Here is a 24,179-nt window from a genome sequence, read left to right as displayed (position 1 = left end):
TGTTTATTTTTGAGAGAGAGAGACAGAGCATGAGTGGGGGAGGGGCAGAGAGAGAGGGAGACACAGAATCCGAAACAGGCTCCAGGCTGTCAGCACAGAACCCAACCTGGGGCTCGAACTCACAGACCACAAGATCATGACCTGAGCCAAAGTCAGCTGCTCAACCGAGTCACCCAGGCACCCCTGAGGTGATTTAGAAAGGAGGTAACAAGGAACAGATGGAGGGCCTAGAAGGTTTCCCGGGAGAAGTGGGTCATCTCAATGAGACATGCGGGATTTCACGGGCAGCCGAGAGCACTCCGGGTGGGAAGATGAGCAGGTGTGGAGGTGTGGAAGCCTCGGTCGGGGGGCGGAACAGCTCTGTCGTGGTCATGTGTGGTTTGGACAGGGGGCGCTGGCTGAGAAACGAGGCCGGGCGGGTAGCAGAAGTGAGAACTGGAGAATGGGTTCACACCCTTTGACCTCAGGATAAGCTCAACTCCTCCACACACCTCCCTAAAACGGGCTGAGTGGAGCCCAGCTTCTCCCCACCTCTGGTTTCCACCTGAGCGTTTCCCTGTTCCCTCCGCCACACTCTTCCCTAGCCTTTTAACTGAGGACTTCTCCTCATCTGGTTAGGACCATGATTCATTCCTCCAGGAAGGCCTCCTAGCCTGCACATGTGGGCTGTGCCCCTTGCTCAGCTCTTCCAGGGCCTGTCGGTCCCTCCAGAGACCCAGAGAGACTGCTCTGCTTCCTCACCCACCTGCACAGCCTGGGCCCCTGGACCACCTCCAGGCTGTCGTGTCATCAGAGCCCGGCCCAATGCGACTGAAGGAGGGAGGACCCCACACATCCCATTAAGAGGCCTGTGCTTTTCTCAGTTAAACAAAAAAAAGGGTTTTTTTGTTTTTTTTTTTAATGAATGGGTTTGTGGTTGACTAAAACATCTAGAACACAAGAGTTACTTAATCAAATGATTCAAGAGCAACAGTGTGGGGAAAAAGTACTCAAGTGCTTCTCATTTTCTATTATTGAAGATGGTTCACCCGATGAGTACCTTGGCAAATAGTAAAAATAGCTCTCATGTTCCTTGATGCACAAGCTGAAAACAGCCAACGGAAGAAACCACAAGGCGTGTGCCTCTACAAAAGAAAGCCTTGGTGGGGCCTCAAGTGAAGCTCGACCTGGTGCCACACCTGGAGGGCGACACTCCATTCTCCCTCAGCCAGGAACAAGGCCCAAGGCTGTAACTTCTGAATTCCCTGATCTAAGTCAATGTGTGTTCCCCTTAACCACCCTCTGAATATGCAGATGGCTCACGGAGCATGTGGTCACCTGAGAAGGCATCTGAGATCACTCACGGTCATTACTTTGCTCTGCGCTTCCTACAGTCAACACCCTTCTGAGATGCAACACAGCGCCTGGCCAGTAGAGTGTGCGTGCCGTTACCACTAGGTTGGACCAGCGACCTCCATTCCTAGCAATGTAGTCTAAGTTTATTGCAACCACTTATGATCTAGAATCTCAGGCAAGACTAGTTTGGGAAAGCCATGGTCAACAGCATGTACCTAGCTTGAAGTCTTCTAATGTGCTTGAGCCTCATTTCTTCCCTCTGTCTCCCCCTGAGGCTTTGATTCATGAAGGCAGGCCTCTGAGGAACTCAGCTTTGTCATTCTGAGCCCTACACATCAAAGTGACCCTGGGGAGCTTTGTTCTCTTCCTTGCCTGAACAGCCCTGCAGGTGGGCCCACGTTCCTGCTCTTCCATGAACAGCAGGAGGGGCAGGTCCCACAATCGGCTCCATACCCTGGGAGGACAGAGAAGGCTTCCCTATCACATTTCCCCAGGTACTGGCCACCCCTCAGTCTTCCCAGCCAGCTAGCACATGGGATGCCTGTTGGCAGGCACAGTAGGTGACAAACTCCTGCAGCTAAATGGTCTCCCTTTTGTGAACGGTCAGGCATGCAGCCTACAGTGAGAGACACAGAACACAGAACCAGGCAGCTGTGTTCCCTTTAGCACGCTAACATCTTCACTAGGGTTCAGGACTCACACATTCAGCAGCTCCATTTTTTCTTGGGCGGGGCAAGGGGTGGAGCAAGCATCTTTTAGCTCTTGCACACCACATTACTTGGAGCGTTTCTTCTAAAAGGTTATTTGGGACAGATCATCAGAACCAACATTGGGGGTAAAACCTAGCACTATCAGGCCAATTTAGCCCCTGGTAAGTTAAATGAAACAAATACCCCAGATTCATGCTCAAGAACTGCCTTTACTAGTTCATCTTTAGGGATACAAATGTAGCTCTGAGCTTTTAGTTCTGTTTTGTTTATCAAGTTGGATATTTATACAAAAAAAAGAGCCAAGTGCAAGGTTTCTAGTAGAAAACCATAGGACCAACTGATTGGACAATGTCTATCAGAAAAGGCTCATCATCTGCCCACTGTTGTGTCCTGAGTCCTCTGTCCTTCACTCTGCTTCAGCCCAATGGCTGGTTGGTCCTCAAACCCACCCAGCCTATTCCCACCCATTGCAACTGCTATTTACACTTGTTATCTGTTTCCTAGAAATGCTCATGGCTCACCTGCCCCTCACTAAGGTGTCTTTTCAGAGACAGAGAGAGAGACTCTGGCTGCCATAAGCGAAGCCATACTTCTCCCTGTCCCCAGAGGTCCCTCTTTATCCCCCTTCACTCTGCTTTATTTTTCTTTATGGCACACGATGGATCATTTGTATTCGATTCCTGTCTACATTCTCTCATAATCCCAAACATGTGAGCTCCATAAGAACAAGAGGACTTTAAAAAATAGTTTCCTTTTGCCCCAGTGCGTAGAACGGCACCTAACAAATAGAGGCAGCCCATAACTATCTGGTGAATGGATGAAAGACCTGGATTTCCATGATTTCGTCAATGAGCTGATATCCTTCCACACAGTTGGCACAGAATACTGGTTCCGATAACCATCAGCCTCCTTCCAAACCACAAACCCTGGAGCTCTGGGAGCACAACTCGATGTCTTAGTTGGCCAGAGAAGTCTACTCTGCATCTTTGGGGAAAGACTGGAAACACCCCATTGCAAGGAACCCACTATCCCCACGATACTTCTCCACTTCTATTTGGAAAAACCCCAAACGTTTATACTGGAACTACCCAAGGTAAGCAAGCAGAGGCTGGCAGATCGGTGACAGAGGACACAACACAACACATGGCCCTAACTGTTGGACGCTCAGCCCGGGGGCTGCTCTTCAGCCCTCACATGTGTCAAGGACCTTTGCTCAGAGCTAGGAAGCTGGCTGGGGGCCACTCTTCTTCACTCACCCACAACCCTGCCCCGAGCCAGGCCTTTGGAGCAGATTCTGAACAATGAGCCATAACTCTGTGTCAAGGGCAGCCCTGGGCACCACATCTCTTTCCCCACAGACACAAAACAGCTCAACTGTACAAGACGGCATAGCAGCACACGACAGCCAGCATGGGGTAACTGATAGCTTTAAAAAAGAACCCATCACACGGGCTAAAAGGAGGGGAGGCCAAAGGCCTGGGTGCGACTGTTCTGGGGGGAAGGCCACAACAATGGAGGCCTTCAGCAGAGAGGGTGCCCACTAACACGTGGCTGGGGGTCTGCAGCCACAGTGGGGAATTCCTGCCCCCCAGGGAGACCCAACTTCCCCCCCACCCAAGGGCAGCTCAGCCACGTGGCCAGACAATGGGTATCGTCAGCAGTGGGGAGCCCAAAGTTTTCCAGGATACCAGTTCCAATAAAGCATTTGCTGACAGACATATCAAACCCATTAATTAACATCTACGAGCAGTCTGTTCCTCACTGTGCTCTGCCCGTCTCATCAATCTCGCTCAAGGCAGAGCAGCCTCTAGACGAGCCCGAGAGGAAACCAATTGTCTGATTATTCAGCATTTGTTAAGATTGGACACGGTGCCTTTGATAAATATTAAACCCTGACCAGGGACAAAAGATGGAGGGCGGGAGGCGGGGGGAAGCTTAACTCTGCTACTCACCCACCTCACAGCCACCAGAATAAAAAAGCTTTTCCAGACCCGAGAGGAGGAGGCCATTTTGCTTCCACTCTCTTCCTGGAGACAGGTGGATGCTGCACCTAATGAATCATCTCATGCCAGTTTCTTCTCCTGTTGCTAGTTTGGGATTTGCTTACATTTGGAGTCGGAGAAGGTGCTTTTCTTGTCCTGCCTCTGTGCTTATTCTTCCCCTTCTTGTAGTGGCCTTGAGACTGGTCTTCTTGCCAGTTCCAAGCTCTCATTGTGTTTAAAACCTAGCTCAACACACTCCTAGGAAACTATTTTAAGGAGCAAAGGAAGGAGGCTCTTCTCTGTTTTGCCCTGCCCAGGAAGAGTTTCATATGTAAGCCTTCAGACTCCCTTGGATAGAGACTTGGACATCTTTAAAGCACCGAGTCCTCAAATCAAAGTGCCCAAGGGGAAGCAGAGAAGGTGGCTGGGGAGCTGAGAAGTCAAGTGCTCTCTGTGGAGGCGGAGACAGGAGACAGCTAGCTTTGTGGATCTGCTGAGTACATATACTTCCCACGTGTCTCATCCGACGGGTATGCACATGCAGGGAACCTGCTTTTCTTTCCCTCCTAGGGTCAATCTCAAGGGTTTCCAGTCCTAATCCTGGCTTCTTCTCTGCCTTTGGATTCCACGGTCTTGTTTTTTTTATTCACATAGAAGGGTTACTGTCCCTCCATTCCCACAGTTAATAGACCTCAAGGGTGGAATCCCACGGTTTGTAGGTGACAGGCTTACAGCTACATTCGAACAGGAGCTTCCTAGCACCCCATGCTTTATCTCAAAGAATGAAGTCCACCTCAGGCCTCCTGGTGGGTGAGCTGACAGGTTTCTCTGGGTGGCATACTGGGGACAGAAGCTCCTACTTTTCTGTGTTGGGCTAGCCACATGCGACCAGGAAGCCCCAGGTCTCACTTCATTCATCACCCAGTCCCCGTGTGGGCCCCATCTCCGACACCTGGGAAATCCGCAGGATCAGGGAAAGCAGTGGCTGGTGGTGTGGAAATTCTGCCTGGGACGGGGAAATGATGTAGGCAAGTTCAGCATGAGCCGGCCCAAGTGGCTTTGTACTCCGTCATCTCTAACAGCAGCCTGCATGTTCCCTAGTGGTGTCTGGGGGACTCTCAGGCCAGGAGAAGGTAATGGGCAGAGGAAGAGGGAAGCACTATGGAGCAGGGCTGGGGGACTTTTCCTTCTAGAAGCCACCAAATAGTATCTCATGGAGTTGGCCAGTTGCCACATTCACTGGAAACCTGAGAGATGATCTATACTGTTTAAAAACAGACAAACATATGAGAGAACCAAGGCCAGTAAGTTTTCCCATGTGGGCTTGGCAATGGCAGTACAGGGATGAGAATCTGGCCATTGCAAGATCTACCCCAGGACCCTTTCTGAGGCAGCATTTAGCCCGCTTCAATGTTTAAACACTTAAAGTTATTATTCCAAAATTAGGAACATTGAATCCCTCCCTCATCCTTAGCTTCTCACCCCACTGTGACCTTCCAGTGATGGAGGCACTAAATGATGGGGCGAGGCGCTATTTGCCCTGTGGTCTGTGGGTCACTGCAGAGATGCAGGAGCAAATGGCTGTGCCCTGCATCCATGGAGGACTCTCCAATGGGCACTTGGCACATTCCTGGTTTGAACAGCTAACCTGGGAGAGGAGAAGGGAATCTTCGTATCCGGACTTTGAGATGGGGGAGTGGGGGCCAATCCCAAGAAGTTCTATTTTATGCGGTAGAGAGAAACAGAGCACACCAACCAGAATGGACAAGTCAGGCTGAAACCATCGGCACTGACACTTAAGGCAAAGTCCCCAAAATATGATTGCTACAAGTAGGGATGTCTAAAGGTTGCCCCAATCCCTGCAATGTCAAGAAGAAAGGCCACTACCTCTGTACCACGCCTCTTGCTAACAAGGGCTCAGGCCACAGAGACGATGTGGTGGCTATTTCTAGACTGTAAGAAATATGCCCCGAGGCACACATGTGTATTCCTTTCAGGGGATGCCATTGTGTTCAGCCAATGGTGAAACATAACACTTGTTCGGTGAATGGCACGTGCTCATGTGTGTTAACCCCAAAGCAGGCACACTTCACGTCCAAATGCAGAGGGATGGTCAGTTTGTGGGCAGAAGCCCCAGTAAAGTCTGTGTCAATTTTACAGCTGGAAGAAGAAATGGTCTCGGAAGGGGTGCTTTGGAGGCCAGGCCACCGCCAAGCGGCTCTCTCTGGCCTCGACGTACCTTTCTCAGCTCGTCCTTCTCCTTGGTGTGGGCGTCCTCCAGGATCTTGCGCTCTGAGTGGGCCCTCTGCAACTCCGCCCGCAGGCTCTCCACCTCCTCCTGCAGCCTCAGGCTGCCGTCCTCACCTTGGCTCTGCTGGTAGCGGGCCAGCTCCTTCTTCAACTTCTCTACCTCCATGGTGTGTGTGGAGGTGACCGCCGACAACTGCTCCGACAGAGTCTTGAACTCTTTGTTCTGTGAGAAAGCCAGCAGAGAGGGAGAGGTGGAGAGTAAGGTTGTTGGGGCAGGAAAAAAACATGATGGCAGTTAAAAAAAAAAAAAAAAAAAGGAACTTCCAAGGTGGAATTAAATCTCACAATCACTGCATACTTGAGTGCTTTCCCAGCATCCCCCCTGACAGAACCCTATTGTGAACCCAGGAGAAATACAGGAACAGAAAAAACACCAAAACTGACATTCAAGAAGTGTTTCTGAGCGAGGGCAGAGCTGGAAGCTGGCTGACAGCAGTTAGCCTTCTACATTTAGCTGGACAGACCTTGCAGCAAATTTTAAGTTGTGGGAACAACGTAGCTGGCTTCCTGGATCTGCAGCCTTTGCTTTTCAGGTTTTCTTGCTCTTTTACACAGGGCCCTCCTGCCCTTGGACTTGCTGGCACAAAGAGTTGCAACCTAATCGCCAGCTCAAAGACAAAGGACCCCTTCAGTATCCCCTCCTCCAAGGAGGCCCTTTACAGGGCCCCGGGGTCCCTCTCACCACCTGTCACCTCACCCTGTAAGACACTGACTCCACAGACTGATGCCCTGGCAGATTCGTCCATGCTGTGCCCCTACAGACTGGGCACCCAAGTGAACAACAGGAAAGTGAGAAACATCCCCCCAGGTGCCTGGTACAGGTTTGCAAGGGCACTACAGAAGGGCTCACACAGAGGAAACACGGGGGACCTAGGGCCAATGTCAACTGCTCGTGTCAACATGGGCAAAAACTGGTGCTGCAGGACTTGAGAGCACCCGCTGAAAGAGGTCTGTGGGGAAAGTGAAGTAAGGCTCTCCAAGCAACCAACAGCCACTGATTATTCTTCATTGCTATTCTCTGTGGGAGCTCCAAGTAGACCAGAGCTGTTGGTTAAAATACCAATACACTGGGGCATCAGGAATCAATTACTAATTCACATCAGAAACTAAGCTTCACGGAAAGCCGAAGAATGTCCATTGGGCCCAGTGCACGATGCCATTCGTGCTGTGGGACCTCAAGCCTGGGACCTGCTGTTGGTGTCCAAGTAGAACATGTCCTGTTTTCATGTCACAGAAAGAGACTCTCCTACAGTCCAGGGAAATCCTCCGGTTACAATAGGAAATGCCCTTATGTCTGGTCTGGCAGCCAGCGCTGCTTGAAGTAATCATGAGAAATCCAGTTAGGTGTCATCCGTTTAGAAAACTCAATCCTGCCTGTACCCACCCCTGCCCTGGTCTGAGTCCTCTGCCTGGAGGCTGAAAGGTCTCTGCACAAGGGGAGTGGACTCAGGGAGGGAGTGTGTGGTGGGTTAGCCATGTCCACTCTTCTCCACTCCAGACTGGCAGTTAGGTTCAGCCCAACGGTCACCTCCAGATGGTATAGCTGGCTCAGATCATCACGAGAGTGGAGCAGAGGACTGGGCTCTAGGGGTTTCCGACTGGAGTTAGTGTGGAGTATGGAAGAAGGCACAAAATATGGTGGTGGTGGCAAGGGGCACAGGCACCTCCCACTCCTCTGTAGACTCTCAGGGAGAACTATGTTCTGCAGAGGACAGCATCCTGCCACAGACACAGAGGACACCCTAGCACCCTCATGCAAAGATAACGTGACTCTCCAGGAGGTCGACTCTTCGTGGATGCTAACATCCAGGTGGACATGGGACTCGGGGAAGTCAGGATGTTAAGAGTGGATGAAGGCAGACAGACTTGTGTTCAGATCTCAGCTCTATCCCTGATCAGCTGCATACGTCCGATCAGATCACTCGACTTCTCTGTGCCCCAGTTTCCTCATATGTGGAAGGGGGACAATGGTAAGCCCTTCCTTGGAGTTTCATCAAGATTCAGGGATATCCTGATGCCTGACACACAGTAAGTGCCCCATAAACGGGAGCTGTCTTCTTTGCTCAGTCTGAACCCTTGGCTGATCACCTGAGGTGGTGGGGAGATTCCTAAGAGCAGCACCTGGGCACCTCCCTAGGTCATCAGCAGCATCCAAAAATCATTGCTGGGGACTCACTACAGCTGCACATTTTGAGCTCTGCAGCCATGATTTCAGAAAGGAAGACCCCAGAAGGACCCAGCAGTTTCCCATCTTATCCTCATACCGTGAGGTCCATATCAGGTGCCCATGGCTGTGCAGCCAAGCCTGACACGGGGTATGTATGGGTGGAAGGTGGGGACTTGCTCCCCCATAGACCCCAGAAACCCTCCTTACAATGGCGGCTAAGCTCCTCAGAGCTGCCTTTGTCAGTAGGACCTGGAGAGCTGGCCCACTCTGTCCTGCCCCAGTGAAGGCCCTTTCCTAATACCAGAATCTGGGGATTTCCAGACAGACCCCTAGTCTCCTTGGGTTCCTCAGATATCCTGAGAGGATGCTCACCCTGCCCCTACTACTGAAGGGCACAGATCTGTCCTCAACTGCCAACAAGAAACCTGTTTGGGAAGGTAACTTGAGACTCTCCTATTTGTTACTCTTTCAAAAGCTTTTTTTCCCCTCTCAAAGGTCTGCTTGGCAAGATTTTTTAGGCTTGAAGTATTACCCCACCTGAGGGATATGGCATTCACCCGTTCCTCTAGTCCATGATCCCAAGACCTGTGCTGACCTCTACAGCACTTTTGTATAAACCAGAAAGGGCACCTCCTCCAGGGAGGAAGGAGGTCCACAGAGCTGCGTCTCTGCATGGACACAGCTGCAGGGGTGCACAGATTCCACAGGGCAGCAATGCTCCAGGGCTCACAGTCAGATGAGCAGAGCATAGGATGGTCTTCAGCCCTATTTGTCCCCATAGCCAACTATCCTTGTGCAGTGAACAACCTGCCGAACTGTATGGAAGAGGCTTCAAGTAGTTCCCAATTAATGGTCTACAGACCCCTGGGGAAGGAGGTGAGGAAATCATTGCAAGACTATCTGCATCATGAAAAATAACATGTTTCACATGTGCTACCAGCACTCAATTGGGTGCTTACTATGGGGCAGGCACTGTACTACATAATTCACATATACTAACTCCATCCAATTCTCAAAATCCTATGTAGTGAGACTGATTCATATCCCCATTTCAGTTAAGGAAACTGAGGCACCAGAGGCCAGAAAACTGTGAATTATGCTATTTCTCAAACGTACTTGGATGCTCTTGTGAATCATAAAATAACCAATTTAACGTATCTACTCAGTGTATACTAAATATACTGAACCAGTCTGATTTAAAAGGCTACTAACTGAATCCATATAATTCTATCATATTTTTTCAGATAAAACATTTAAATACAGCATTGTACTCTTAAAGGTCTAAAACTTGACCCTCATTATAAAAGAAAAATTGTAGGTTCAAATGGCCTACTCACTCCACATGTTGTATCTGAATAAAGCCAGAATTGTAGACAGCCAAGTTCATAGCCTACATCATTTTGGCTAAAAAATGTCACAGCACAGGCCTGCATCAGGGACGGTGTAAGAAACGGCCCCAGGAACTGTTACTGTTATTTACTGTTTAAAGATATTCTGAAGTAGCAGTTTCTGAGATCACAGATTACAAAAGCCCACAGGAAAAAGTTTCAGTACAAGGGACAGCTCCAATCCTCTTCCAACAGTTTTTCTCTTAAACTCTCAAATGATCCTATTTCCTTCTTTCTGTTTGCTTGGGAACTTGGTGCCAATTTTGTCTTGTCACTTTAGTTGGGTGCACGAAACCTTAGCCATGAATTTTGGCACTAACCTTACCCTTGTGTTATCCTTCAATTTCCTCCTTTGCTGACTCCTTGACACTAGGAATACTTTTAAAACAAAACAAAAAAACTCCACCAGGTAATCTTATAGTGCAGCCTGGAGTTGGCAACCACTACTTTAGCCACATCATAGCATCGGTTAATTTTTGAGCTAGAGGTTACTTTAGAAATCTCAGGCCAATCTCCACTTACATATTCAGCCATAATCCCAAGCTGTCAACTCTGGTACAAGTGTAACTGAGACAGAACTCAGGCCCCCATCCAGCTAGGATTTTGTCCACTACCCCATGCTGCTCTGACAAATACCTTGGGATGTCTTTGCCTGTCCTCTCCTTCTGGCCTAAGAACCTCGTGTGTCAGGAGAGCAGTGACCAGAGTTGTCTCTGGGCATTACACAAAGAACAGAAAGACAATTCCAAATGGCCAGCCCCGTCTGCCAAGAGACTTCAATAAACAAGCATCTCTGAAGACCTGGTACCAAGATTATGCTGATGCCTCCTTCTCACGAAAGAATGTCAAGCATGTTTGATACCGGGTCACACACCCCACTGTAGAAGACCAACTGGTCCAAGGACAATGCCATCTATATGTGAATGAACCCAAAACAAAGCTAAGAGTCCTCCTCGGATTGAGGAATTCTCTTAAGTCAAAAGAATCTCCTCATGTGCAGATATCCTATAATTTGGTTGGGGACAGAACCTTCTCTGGAGCCAGACTGCCAAGTTTTTCAATCCTAGCCATGCTACTTACTAGTGTGTGACCTTGGGCAGGCTGCTTAGCCTCTGTGCCTCAGTTTAAAGTGGGGATGAGATTATCTCACAGGGTCCTGGTGAGGATTACATAAATTAATACAGGAGAATGTGCCTGGTACATAGTTGGGCAATGCAGGGAGGGGTACCAGGAAGCAGGATCTAATCCACCCCTTTTGCCTCTTCTGATCACCCTCTGCACGTAGGGCAGCCTGCCCAGGGTGGATAGCACCTGCCACCACTCACAGATGTTTGCCAAGCAGGAAGCTTAAGGCAAAAAGCTCTTTTTAAAAATAGGCCTTTTAAATCTGCTTCTCTTTGATGTTCCAGCACGTGGGTTGTAAAATATCAGATTTATTTTTAACCTCACCAGTTAACTTCAGAAATCAGCAACGCCAATGCAGGGCCCTGGGGCAGGAAACCGAGGGCTGCAGTGACTGGGCAGGACACAGGGCTCCCGGCAGGGTGGCCAACAAAGCCACTCGTCTGACTACACTTTACTCAGAAGGTTAATTGGCAAATTTTAACTATGCAAATGTCTTTTGTGGTCAGTGATCAATGGCCAGAACAATGACAGTGACAATAACAAAACCTGGGCCCCTCCCTGTACTTGAGTTTTTCAAATGGCCAATCCTTTCCAGTCCTATCCCTCTGGGCAGATGTGCCTTCATCCACGACTGGGCATGATCACTGCAGGCCGACCAGGGGCAGGTACCTAGTGTCCTCCATCCTGCACTTCAACTTGCTGTATTGCTCCCTAAGTACTCAAGCAAAACAGACACCCTGTTGAACTCACATCAGGAACATAAACATCCAGGACAACAGCTTCTTCTTGAGAAGACTGCTCTTTGCAAGAGCAGAGAAGCAGGGACATTTTACTACCGTCTATACAATACTTCTGGGCTGCTGTTTGGGGTAGGTGGTTAAGTATAAAATGGCTTATTTTCTTGCCCTATTGTGGTCTTGTGAAGCTTAAAAAACGCCCAGCCTAGAATAGATGCAATACAAGGGAGTGACCTCCAGGGCAGTGCCTGGTGATTCCAACTCGGATTCTCTCTCAACACTGCACAAACACACTGTGGCATTCTTTGTGTTCTTCTCCCTCCCTTTCCCCTGTCCTTTCTCAGGAGGTGATTGAAACCCTCCAGGCCACTGCAGGAGCCTGCTCCTATGGTCATCTTACTACCCTGCATGAGGCAAACTAACTGTGAGCCTGCTTTCAACGCTGGGAACCCATATTAGCAAGGACAATACACAGGGAAGGGCTAACACTTTAGTGATGTTTGGGGTTAAGAAAACTAGCATCATCCTCATTATGGCTGTGGGATCAGACAGATCGGGCTGGAACGCTGGTTCTAGAACTTTCTAATTCTGTGACCTCAGCAAGGTACTTAATGTCCCTGATCCACAATTTCCTCATCTGTAAAATCACTTCACAAAGTTGCTATAGGATCAAATGAGAGTGAACATAAAACACTGATCACAGGGCGTGGCACGTGAGAGTGCACAGGAAATCATCAGGGTAGTGGGTGCTGTTGGCCACACTACCTTAATATTGTTCCCTTGCAATACAGCATCCATGTGTGTCAAAGTCACCCTCTGCTCACCAAGCCTAACAAAGCACCAGAAACTGTCAAGTACCAAGTTGTTCCAAAGAGGAGAATGAAGAAGATTGGCCACTGGAGCCACCAAAAAAGTGGGTGTATGGGAGTGTGTGCACACATGCCTTTCTCATCTTTCCAACCTGGTGGGGGGTGTCGAGCATCCTGGGCTTGTTTCGGATTCCCTGCAGTGCCCTGCACAATACCCCACACACCCATAGAGACCTGACCAATGACTTGTCACTTGTGGGACTGGTTGAGAAGGTGGTTAGGGTAGGAAAAGGAAAAAGCATAAATATAATAGTGGTAACCATTTCCTAGGCTCCCGAGTGCATACCAGATCCTTTGTGCATGTTCACTCACTCTTCTTCCAGCCCTAGAAGCCCCATTTTATGGATAAGAAAACTGAGGCGTGGAGGGATCAGGTCACTTGGTTTCTAAGCAGCAGAGTTGAATGTGAACTGGATTCTTTCGGATTCCAAAACATGTGTTTTTCCCACCACACAACGAAACAGAGGCCAAAGAGCAAAGTGGTAAAGAACATGGGCTCCAGAGCCAGACCAGTGGGGTTCAAATCATGGCCTTCCAAGGTCACCTGTGTGACCTCCACCTGCAAGAATGGAGGATGATGCTATTCACCTTATGGGGCTGTTGTGAGGGTTAAACAAGTTCATACAAAGCACCAGGACAGAGCCTGGCAGGCAGCGAAACCTCCCCATCAACATCAGCTAAGATGACTACCCCAGGCTGCCTCTACAAGGGCAGGAGACCATGATTTTGACTACTGTAGTAACAAATTACCATAAAGTTACCAGCACAAATCTATTACCTTATGGTTCTGGAGGTCAGAAGCCTAAAAGGGGTCAGAGCAGGGCTGTGTTCCTCCTGGAGGCTCCAGTGGGGAATTCATGTTACTGCTTTTCTAGTTCCTGGAGGCTGCCTGCATCCTGGGCTCATGGCCCTGCCTCACTCCAACCTCTGTCACCACATCCTTTCTGAACCTGACCCTCTTGCCTCCCTCTTGCAAGGACCCTTGTGAATACGCTGGGCCCGCTCAAATAATCCAGGCTTGTCTCCCCATCCCAAGACCCTTAATCCCATCTGCAAAGTCCCATTTGCTGTGTGAGGTCCCATATTCACAGGCCCTGGGAATTAGGATGCAAACATCTTTGGGGGCACTATTCTGTCTGCCATAGTCAGTAGACGTTCCTGCCGAGTGATCTTCTCGGGATGTCTGTGCTCCCTCAGGTCTCTGACACAAGCAGTTCCCTGAGGATTTCTCTCAAAGGCCCCCCTGGTGCCTCCCACAGCCCCCAACCCCTGGCAGGGAGCTCCTGGTGCTGACCTGGTCATCAATCTTCCGCTGCAGCTGGACCACCTTGTTCTCCATGCCCACGTTGAGACGTTTCAGGTGCTCTGCTGAGCGGGCCTCGATCTTGAGGGCCTTCAGCTCCTGCTTGGCCTTAAGCATGCGGAAGGCACACTGGATGACGATGGCCGCGCCCCGCAGCCGCTGAAAGCGCCTACGTGCCACCCAGCCCCGCACGTGCTTCTGGAGGATGGTGGCCTTGTGCTCCATGAGGACCTGGTAGGGACAAGCACACACCTGGTGGGTTTGCACTGCAGGACAGGAATGAGGGACGCTCACATACTGCCTGGAGGAAGGGAGAGCCAAGGCTGGCCTAGTTTTAGGAGATGCAGAGAGGACATGCCTGACAAAGTTTTGGTGTCCATTTGTTTCATGAACAAGTTTTAACTAAGTTCTGCAGCAGTCTATCTACCTGCAGAGAGGCAGCTGTTAAACTCTTGTTTTTAGTAGTTTATTGGTTAGGGAACCACAGCATAAAAACCTCCCAAGTTGGAGGGACCTGAAGATAAACCCTGCTGGCATCTTCCCATTCAACAGATTCAGCTCCCCTCCCTGGTGATGGGGAGCCCGGGGGATGAGATTCTCTAGTCAGAGTCCATGATGAGCCAATGACTTATAGGTACAAATATGGCTTGTAATTCACTTTCCTTTTTCTATCAAGTTACCAACCACTCAGAAAACGAGATCCTCAATGTGTCCACCCTAATGCCTTGCAAAAGAAGTATTTGTGGGATAAATGAATAAATGAACAAATATGCCCAGTATCACAGCTCTAAGATAGAGCTGGGTTCAAGCCTAGTACCTCCCAAATGTCATGTGCCCCTTCCCTGAGGACATCACACAGATGTCACTGATCTCCCAGGAACGTTCGCACAACGACCTCCCACTGACTTCGGTTTCCCCATCTTACATCACTCGGTGCCACCCTGGTGTCTGATCACATTTGATTTTTCACGGTCACTTCAGTGTTTTATTAGAAAATCAGACCTTCTCTGACCATAAAAGAGAAAAATGTTCTCTTTAGGAAAAAAGAATATTTTAGACCTTTCCTTCCAATCTGTCCTTCATCCTAGCTTTGGGCTTCAGCTGTATCGGAGTGATATGCTGGAATGGCTATGTCCTGACTCAAGGCTACTGGGTAACTCGGCTTCGCTGGAATAATGGCCTGGCAGGGAGGTCGGGGTCCTGCTGCCCTGACCTTACCTTGCTGGGCTTCAGATTCCTAACCCACTAAATGAAGCGGTGAGACCTGATGATACCTCATATTGCCCTCTGCTCTCAAGTCTGAGCGAGCCCAAGACAGGTCACCAGGTTCTGCCACTGGCTGACCAAGTGCCCTTGGGCAGGGGACAGCGTCCCCGAGCATCTCAGCTGTCAAAGGAGCATGATGACACGCACCCATCCAACCTATGATGGTTACTCTCACGTGTGGACTTGCCAGGCCTCACGGTGCCCAGATTAAACACTGCTTCTGGTGCGTCTGAGGGCGTTTCTACAGTAGATGAACATCTGAATGAGTGGACTGTCCTCCCTGCAATGTGGGAGGGCATCATCCCTAAGGGCTCAAAGAGAACAAAAGGCAGAGGGAAGGGGAATTCGCCCCTTTCCTCCTGCCTCACTGCTTGAGTTAGGACATCATTTTCTCCTGCACTGGGACTGGGATTTACACTATCGGCTCCTCTGGTTCTTAGGCCTTCAGACGTGGACTGATTTACACCCCTGCCTTTCCTGGGCCTCCAGCTTATAGATGGTAGACTATGGGACTTCCCAGCATCCATAACCATGTGGACAATTTCCTGAGAGTCCCCATATTTGTATACACACACACACACACACGTGTTCCGTTTCTCTGGAAGACTCTGATATACTATACTTTGTGGGACTTTGAAAGGACTCAGTGGGAGCAAAGGTGTCAAATCACTTAGAAGAAAGTTAGGAGCACACCCACAATTGTTCGTGGTGGTGACAATCCATTTGCTGCTGCTTTGACTCCCAGTCTGCAGCCCCTGAGTCCCCGGGGCAGGGCTGGCGGGGTGGGGGGAGTGGCTACACACCTGCTGGTAGATTCTCCGCACGAACATGCCCCGAGTGAAGGCCTGGATGGTGACGGTGGCCCTGTGGACCCTCTGGAAGGCCAGGCGGGCCCTCCGCATGCGGTACTGCTTCTGGAGCATGATGGCTGCTCGCGTCCTCCGCAGATGCTCGGCCAGCCTGGGGAGGGAGAGCGCAGGCGGGCCCTGCTGACGGAGGCCTGGGAGCCGCGTGTGAACGCAAGCCATGTGCTTGGACGCTCCAGGCTGAGCCCATGTTGATCACACTCTCAGAACACAGCAATGCCACGGGCACCTGGAGCTCAGTCCCTGAATGGCAGCATGAGCATCTTCCGTGTTGTCTAAGAGGTCTTCCCAAAAGTTTAAAGCTCAGTCTGAGCCTCCCAAGCCCTGCTCACTCCCCCTCCCGTGAACCCCTCACACCAACCTGGGCAGTCCCCACTGACACCACGTTTACACTTCTGTCAGTCTCCGATACCTCACTCAGCTTGGAGATGCCAACAGCCAGCTCTCAATCATGCCCCCCATATCTAGCAAGGACCAGGCCTGTAGGTGCTTGGTATATATTTGCTGAATGAATAAAACCTTCACAGGCCTGCACCCTATCTCTCTGCTCTCTCATCTCCCCTGCCCTTTCCATCTAGGACGCATGAAGCATGGACATCTCTACTTTCTTGTTTCGCTTCTCCATTCCCCACCACACCCCCCAAGTAAGACAGAGTTAGTCTGACACTTCTTACCCTTCAGGGCTTCGTTTGATGCCAGGTGCATAGTAAGTGTTCAGAAACTCAGAACATTAAAAGTTAGAAAGGCTCTCAGAAGTCCTCTAGCAGAGCCGGGGAGGAGGAGGAGGGAACCCACCAGCCCCACCCCGCGTGAAGGGAGTCTGGTTCGACAGTCTAACTCTTCGTAGGTACTTTCTCCCTATGTGGGCCCTGCATGTCCCCCGGGGCACGAACTCCCGCAGGGAGAACACAGGCCAACTCTGTTTTAGGTTCTCCCTGTCCTCTGGGTAAGACAGAGTTGCACACACAGGGGCACTCAGCAATGACTTGGCTTACGGGCACAGACTGCTGACGATTACTTAGCGTTGGTGCTACTGACAACTTTCTATTTCTATAGCTTTTGTTCCAGAGATCATCTCTTGGTGATTCAGAGGTGATCAGTGGCATTCGTCATCTCTGGTTAAGCCCGGGGAAACAGCCTACAGCAAGGATGTGAAGGCCAGCATGAGCAATCTCGAACTTTCGGATACAAAGGATGCCTGATCTGGCTTGTAACTCAGGGGCTTTTTTTTCCTTTTAATGTTCCAGCAGAAGTGACTGAACAGCCACTTGTCAAAGTTTGACTTCCAAATGCAAGACTTCATGGAATAAGGAAATCCCTACATCGTGAGCTCGCGGATCTAGAACGAGGGGTGGGTCTCGTGGGAGGCCGTGTCCCACGTGCCCTCTCGGTGGAGAGGCTTATCGACCCAACGAGACCAGGTGGGAGGGAAAGTAGTTTGGGCTGCATGGTGCTGGGCTGCTCTGCCCCTGCATAGCCACCTGTGGCTAAAGTCATACCCTCAGTACTGGCTCCATGCAATGAATCTACCCTAAGGACCTTCCAGGATCTTTCCAGCTCTCATTCCCAAACTCCCGGGGGATTTGGAAAATGGTGCTATAAAATAAAGAAGCTTAGTGGAAGAGGTGAAGGCTGAATTGGTCTGTTTTTTCTAAAAGAAGATTACTTTGGGATTTAGGCAAAGGGAAAATAGTGGTTTTGTGGCACACAGGGCCCATCCTAGATTAGTGCTGGTGGGATGGGGACAGACTGGGAGAACCAGGAGACTGGGAGTTCCTGAGAGAAAGCTGGGTGCAGAAAGAACCACTCTAATCAGGCTGAGGGAGGCCAACCAACCAAGCCCCCCTCCCCCGCGACCTGACACACCAGATGTGCCCCAGTTTGGCTCACCTGCGGGCCAGGAGCCCTCGGCAATACCGCTGCAGAGTTAAGGTAGTGGCCTTCAGCCTGCGGTATTTCACCTTCTGCAGCCAGCCCCGGACAGTTTTCTGGATCATGATCGTGGCTGCCCGGAACTTGTCAGCCCGAAGCTTCTCCAGGTAAGCCACCTGGCCTGCCCGGAAAAAGATCTTGGTGCGGCCAAACTGGAACTTGTCGGGATCCTTTACAAAGCAGGGAGGGGAGCATCAGTGAGGTAACATACCCTACCATCCAGTCTTCCATGCAGCGTTCCCTGGTCAGAGCTTGGATACCCCTGCTCCTGAGACACACCCCAACTCTCAGCATTCACTGAACAGACACTAAGTCCCTACTATTAGACATGGGGTTACGGTGTCCAGGCCGCAGCACTGAACAAGATGCCTGCCGTCAGGCAACTGACATCATGGTGAGAGGAGAAAGGCAAGCAAACCAAGGCAAGGTTTTCAGGCAGCGAAGATTCTGAAGACAGTAAAACTTGGGATTTAAGGGTGGGATGGGGATGCTTAAATAGGGTAATCTAGGAAGGCGTTTTTATGGAGGTGGTATTTGAGCAAAAACCTAAATAAACTAAAGGAGGCATCCCCAGGAGAAGAGTAGAACAGATGCAAATGTCCTGTGGTAGCAAAAGCTGGGTATGTTTGAGGAACAGAAAAGTCAAGGAGGGTCAAGTGTGGGGGCAGAAAGAACAAATCACCAAAGGCCCCGCAGGCCACAGTACACAACTGGGATGGGAAGCCCCTGGTGGTGCTCTGAGCAAGGAAATGACCCGCTCAGATCATTTTACAAAGATTATCCTCAAATGGCCACACCATTGTATGCATAATTTCAGATTGCATATAGCTCTCCAAAGAAATTTTATTTGACTTCAGACTAGGTTTTGAGATTTGACATATAATTACTGTCTTAATTGTATCTAATTAGGTTAATGTTAATTACCTTTCCCTGTGCTCACCCCTGTGGCTAAGGAAAGACGACCCAGCAGTGTGCTTGCAGACAAGCTGGGGTAGAGGACTGGATAGTTAACCCGCTGTAACTGAGTGCTCTTCGTAGATAAACTCCTATCTAATTTTGTTCATCAGCACGAAGACCATAAGGAAGAAGTAATGAGCCAAGGTCTAAGAAAAACACACACATGATAGAATGTCTCAGGTTGACAAACGGCTCTGAAATAATGCTGAATCACCACGTTTTACAGGTTCCTCACACAGGCAAGATGGAACTGCCTAAGCTGGGACACAGCGTCCAGCTGGACGGTCGCCGACTGTCCCCATTCACAGCCAGGCCGCAGGTGAAGCTGGGAGAGGTCAGGTGTGGGCCTGGTCCTCATCCCTGCCTCTGTTCAGGGCCATGTGCCCAGTGGGCCCTCAGCACACGCTGGGAGGGATGGGCTGGATGAGGGGAGAAGCCCCCAGGCAGCTGAGGCCCTGCCTTCATCACTGCCCTACTGGCCAGGGCTCCCTCTCAGTGAAGAGGGGCTAGGGAGCAAAAGGTGGGTGGCTCAGCCCTCACAGTCCGGAAAGACGCCTGGCAGCTCAGGCTTCAGCAGAGCCAGGGCCTGGGGGTGTCTGCTGCATCCCAGGAACCAGAGCACACACGCTTGTTTCCTCTTCTGGAAAAACCACCAGGAAGGGTATGACTTGGTCTGCAAAGCCACTGTTTTCATAAGTAAGGATCCTTCTGAAGGTCCCACCTGCTGTAGCTAGTCACCACTAGCCTGATGGCCACTCTCTCCTCAGCCCACGTGTCTGGGGCACGTCCCCTACCTTAGACCTGCTTTCTCTAACCCTCGGAACTTGCGGACGACACCGTTCACATACCACTCAATCAGGGGTGATCTTCTGAGAGCTCCTCTAAGAATCGTAGACTGAGGGGGCAGAACGGAATCTCAGCAATCCACCCCAAGCCACTCCTTTTACCTCACGGATGCCAAGACCAAAGCCTGGCATGCAGGGACTCCCAGGCCAGCGGTCTCTCGCCGCACCACGCCCCCTCTGCAACACCATCTCCTCTCCGCACGCCGTGCACACATATTTCCTTACGCTCCCTGGACTCCAGCGGACGCTTGCTAATATTCTGCTCCCCTGTCACGATCAAGGCTCAAGTCTCCATAATCTGATTCCCTCCGGTGGGGTCTATAATCACACCAGGTACTAGCATCCTGGAGGGCAGGGCGCATGTGTTATGCTCTTTTAGAAGGCTCACGGTGAGCAACCATTCTAGGTTAGAGTACGTAGAAAGGATGCAATACACGCTGGTGGGATTAAAGAATAAACAAACTCCAGTAGGGGATGAAGGGCATTCCTACAATCCCTGTAGGAGGAGACAATCACTCATGAACGACCTCATGAAGCTGGCCCCAGCCTCCCTCCCATTAAACTCCCAGCTATTAAGCACCTGTTGCCTGGCCCACATGCCACCAGCTTCTCTCCTCATCACTGTGTTCTAAAATGCACTGGCACTTGCTTAGTGCTGGCAGGTGCCCTTCTAGGCTAACATGTAGCTTCACCCTAGGTAGCACTGGTGACTAGATGAGGCCCCCAAAAGGGGAGGGAAACAGGAAATACAAGGTCCCCGGAGAAGTCTTGAAGCACTGATCCCTATTCTTTCTGCAGAAAGGTTAATTATGCACGGTGACATTAGTCAATGAGACTGGCTCAATGGGCACTGTGATTCAGAGTGGCTGGGGGGGTGTTGAGCCAGTCCACCTGTAACACCTTGGGGAACTTTGATCGGCTTTCTATACTTCAGTTTCCTCATCTACAAAATGAGAAAGACACTTGCATCCCCCTAAGGCGCCATGCAAGGACTAGAAGAGGGATGTGAAGGGTTAAAGGGACTCCTAAGTGCTTCATAACCATGAGCTATTAGTGGCAGGTGACAGTCGTGACTGCCCCTCCCCCAGCTGGGAACCCATGCAGCCACCTGCACAAACTCAGAGCTCCTGTAAGAACCAGTCATGGTGCCAGGGACACAACAACGGGATCCCTGACATTTCAGTGTTCATAGTCTGGTGAAATGACAAACTCTCAACTGCAAGACAAGGGGGTAGGTAAATGCAATAATGGAAGACAGAAACGGAGTGCTAGTGGCCAAAAGAGGACGGGGGTCGCTAACTCCTTCTGGGAGATCAGAACAGGCTTTGCAGACCAGAAGGCATTTTAAGAGCCCAGTCGGGAAGGAGGGTGGAACCTATGCAGACAAGGGGAAGAGGAAGAAAGTCTTTCAAGCAAAGGAAACAGCACACATTCATACAGTTTTCGTTAGGGAATACACTTAGTTCATTCCAAATGCTCCAGCTGTGATCGGCTCACTGCTTATAAGCAGGGGCTGGGCATTAACACAAAGACTGTCCTCTGCAGTAAAGGATACATGTGTCTGCAACGCAGGACACCATGCACCAGGCTTCTGGTCAACGGCAGGCTATTCATTAGTGGCTTACTTTTAGGAAGTCTGAAGTTATATGTGAATTTTTTTTTTTTTAATGTGTGTGTGTGGCGGGGGGGGGGGGGTTGATGCCCTTTACACCTACAATGTGTGAGAGTGAACTGTATTTAAAATTGAAAATTTTTTGATCTAGTTCTCTCCATTACGTTACCTTTCGAAAGGGAAGATGTTTGATGTAATCTACCCCTTTATCAAGACCATTTTTACCATGTCCTGCTAGAATGAATCCCTGAATACTGTGGAGCTAATATTTAGGATACACCCCTCACAAAGGGCCCCAAAGTAGCTCCAGTCTCAAGGCTCAGGTTTGAGTTCAAGTTGTGTTAATTACCTCTGTTGCTTTATTTAAAACAAGCCTTTAGGGGAAGGCCGGAGGCCAGCTGTGCAAGAAGAAGATAGGAAAAGTGCACCTGTTTTCGCAAATGCTGACTTCCAAGCTGTGCCTGGGCTAGGTCAGAGCCCCTGGGCAGGTGTGCGGTGTGGGCAGATAATATGGAGCCTCAGGCTTTGGAGAAGCCAGAGCCACAGGCCAGTAGCGGCTTCATCACAAAATGTACAAACATTTTTACTTTTTACACGTGCCGAGACGTGAAAAAAGTCCGCTATATACGTGAAGGGACTTCTCTTTTAAAGTCGCTGATGTTGGAAAATGCATGAGCATGTCAAACAGTTTTAATAAGAAAGACGAAGACCACGAGGGCTGATCACTCCCCCCCAATTCCCAAGGCATTCCGGGTAAGCCTCCAGGGGTGCACCAGCTCACCTTGATGAGGCTTTCCAGGACAGATCTGCAGATGGCCTTTTTGTCTGTGTTGGCGAGCTCTCTCTTCTTGACCAGCACCCGATACCGGTTGAAGAAGTCGTGGTAGGCCCACCTGGAGGGAAAGCAGGTGCGTCAGGTGGCATGGCCTGCCTCCCAGCCACAGAAGGGCCGCAGCCATCTCAGTGCCCCATAGGGTCGCTAGTCCCGGCATAAAGCTGTTCTCGGAGCAGTAAAAAACCATTCCTGGACATACTGTCTTCCTCCAATGTGAGAATTTCAGTGTGTGGCTGACTTATACAGTCATGAGTGGAAGAGGAAAAAGGAGGGTTTGGAGGTCTCTCTGGGAGGACTGACCAGAGGCCAGACCACTCACGGGGTTTCTGCCCAAGCACGGAGCTCCCCTTGGCTGCTAGAGGAGGAACCTTGCCTGGGACACAACTTGGTTTTAAATGTTGGCTTTCTCTCATAAAGTTAGTACTTCTCGTTGAAAACTTTTTTTTTTTTTTAAGTTTGTTTTGAAAGAAAGAGACACAGCATGAGTGGGAGAGAGGAGAGAGAGGGAAACAGAGAATCCCAAGCAGGCTCCACAATCAGTGTAAAGCCTGACACAAGGCTCGAACCATGAAACTGTGAGATCATGACCTGAGCTGAAACCAAGAATCGGAAGCTTAACTGACTGAGCCACCCAGGCACCCCATTTACATGCAGAAAATATACATCAGCAAATAAAAGTTGATCTTATCCTAACCCCCAGTGACACTACCACTCACACGTTTTGGTATATGTTAGAAGAAATCTTTTAATTTTGACGTTTGTTTGAGAGAGAATACGAGCAGAGGAGGAGCAGAGAGAGGGTGACACAGAATCCGAAGGCTCCAGGCTCCTATCTGTCACAGAGCCCGACATGGGGCTTGAACCCACGAACCACGAGATCATGACCTAAGCTGAAGCTAGATGCTTAACCGACTGAGCCACCCAGGTGCCCCAGAACCATCTTCCTGCCCAAAGCAGATTTCACCTATCATTTCTCCTGTTTCATTAGAGTAATGTGAGCCCACCATGAGGTATTCAACTCCCAATTAAAAACAAAACAAAAGCAAAAAACCCAGAGCACTCACAATCCCGCCACCTTTTCAGTAATTGTGCTTTGGTATGTTCTGGAAGGGACTCTTTCAGAAGGCCTCAAGGCTGTCTCTCGGCCTCTGAGGAGATCTCTACTTAAATCTTCCTTCACACAGATGTTCACTCTGACCCTCCATGCTCCTTCCCTGTTTCCAGCTCACAACCTCCTCACATCACACATTCTGTTTCTACACAGTTCTACGCTAAGGGGACAGAATTTCCCATCTGAATCCCTCTGCAGGTGAGCTCGGCCATCCGTCCCCATCAGTTCTGCATCCTCGGCAGAGGCGTCCGTCAGCCCCAGCTCGCCCCGTCAGAGGCATCAGGGGCTGCCATACACGCCCTGTCCGTGGGAACACACGCGGTTCTCATCGCCTGTTTGGAAATCATTTAGGTGCTGCCTCCAGATTGTGCATCTGAGGCCTGGCTGAGTGTCCAGTGAACTCATTCATCTCATTCTCATGTGTTACTTGGGGTGGGAGGTGCCTAGGTAGCTTGGCCAGCTGAGCATCTGACTCGATTTCAGCTCAGGCCATGATATCACGGGTTCTTGAGATCGAGCCCCACATTGGGCTCCGTGCTGACATGGACCCTATTTGGGATTTTCGCTTTCCTCCCTCCCTCCCTCCCCAGTGCATGCATGCGTGCTCCCTCTCGTAATAAATCAACATTAAAAGATATTTACCAAATAAAAATTTTTCAAGAAGTATTATTGAGGAGTTAATGGATTGTACCCCTTTCTCCTGAAGCACATTTGCCTTTAAATGGGGTCCTCCAGAAGTTTCATGAGAAAAACGGAGCACAGTGGAATATCAGGAACCCCTGCTGGGTGGTGAGCAGGGCATGCTTGGCAGGCTGGTCCTTTTGGAGCT

General features: G+C 50.1%; 1 protein-coding gene across 1 annotated transcript in view; it reads right to left on the bottom strand.

The window, feature by feature from the left end:
• Window positions 1–24,179, bottom strand: part of MYO5B (myosin VB) — a 203,581-nt gene that overhangs the window by 49,820 nt on the left and 129,582 nt on the right. The window contains exons 18-22 of the mRNA XM_047086219.1: window positions 22,186–22,297; window positions 17,949–18,160; window positions 15,996–16,152; window positions 13,918–14,157; window positions 6,267–6,500 (exon numbers count right to left, since the gene is read on the bottom strand). Of these exons, the coding sequence (XP_046942175.1) occupies window positions 6,267–6,500; window positions 13,918–14,157; window positions 15,996–16,152; window positions 17,949–18,160; window positions 22,186–22,297 (955 nt within the window). The remainder of the gene's footprint in view (window positions 1–6,266; window positions 6,501–13,917; window positions 14,158–15,995; window positions 16,153–17,948; window positions 18,161–22,185; window positions 22,298–24,179) is intronic.

Source organism: Lynx rufus, unplaced genomic scaffold (assembly GCF_022079265.1).
Source record: "Lynx rufus isolate CCGP_SWC_20201006 ecotype Redwood Valley unplaced genomic scaffold, mLynRuf1.p SCAF_20, whole genome shotgun sequence".
In the NCBI taxonomy this organism is placed as follows: Eukaryota; Metazoa; Chordata; class Mammalia; order Carnivora; family Felidae; genus Lynx; species Lynx rufus.
This window is presented reverse-complemented; position numbering and strand designations above follow the sequence as displayed.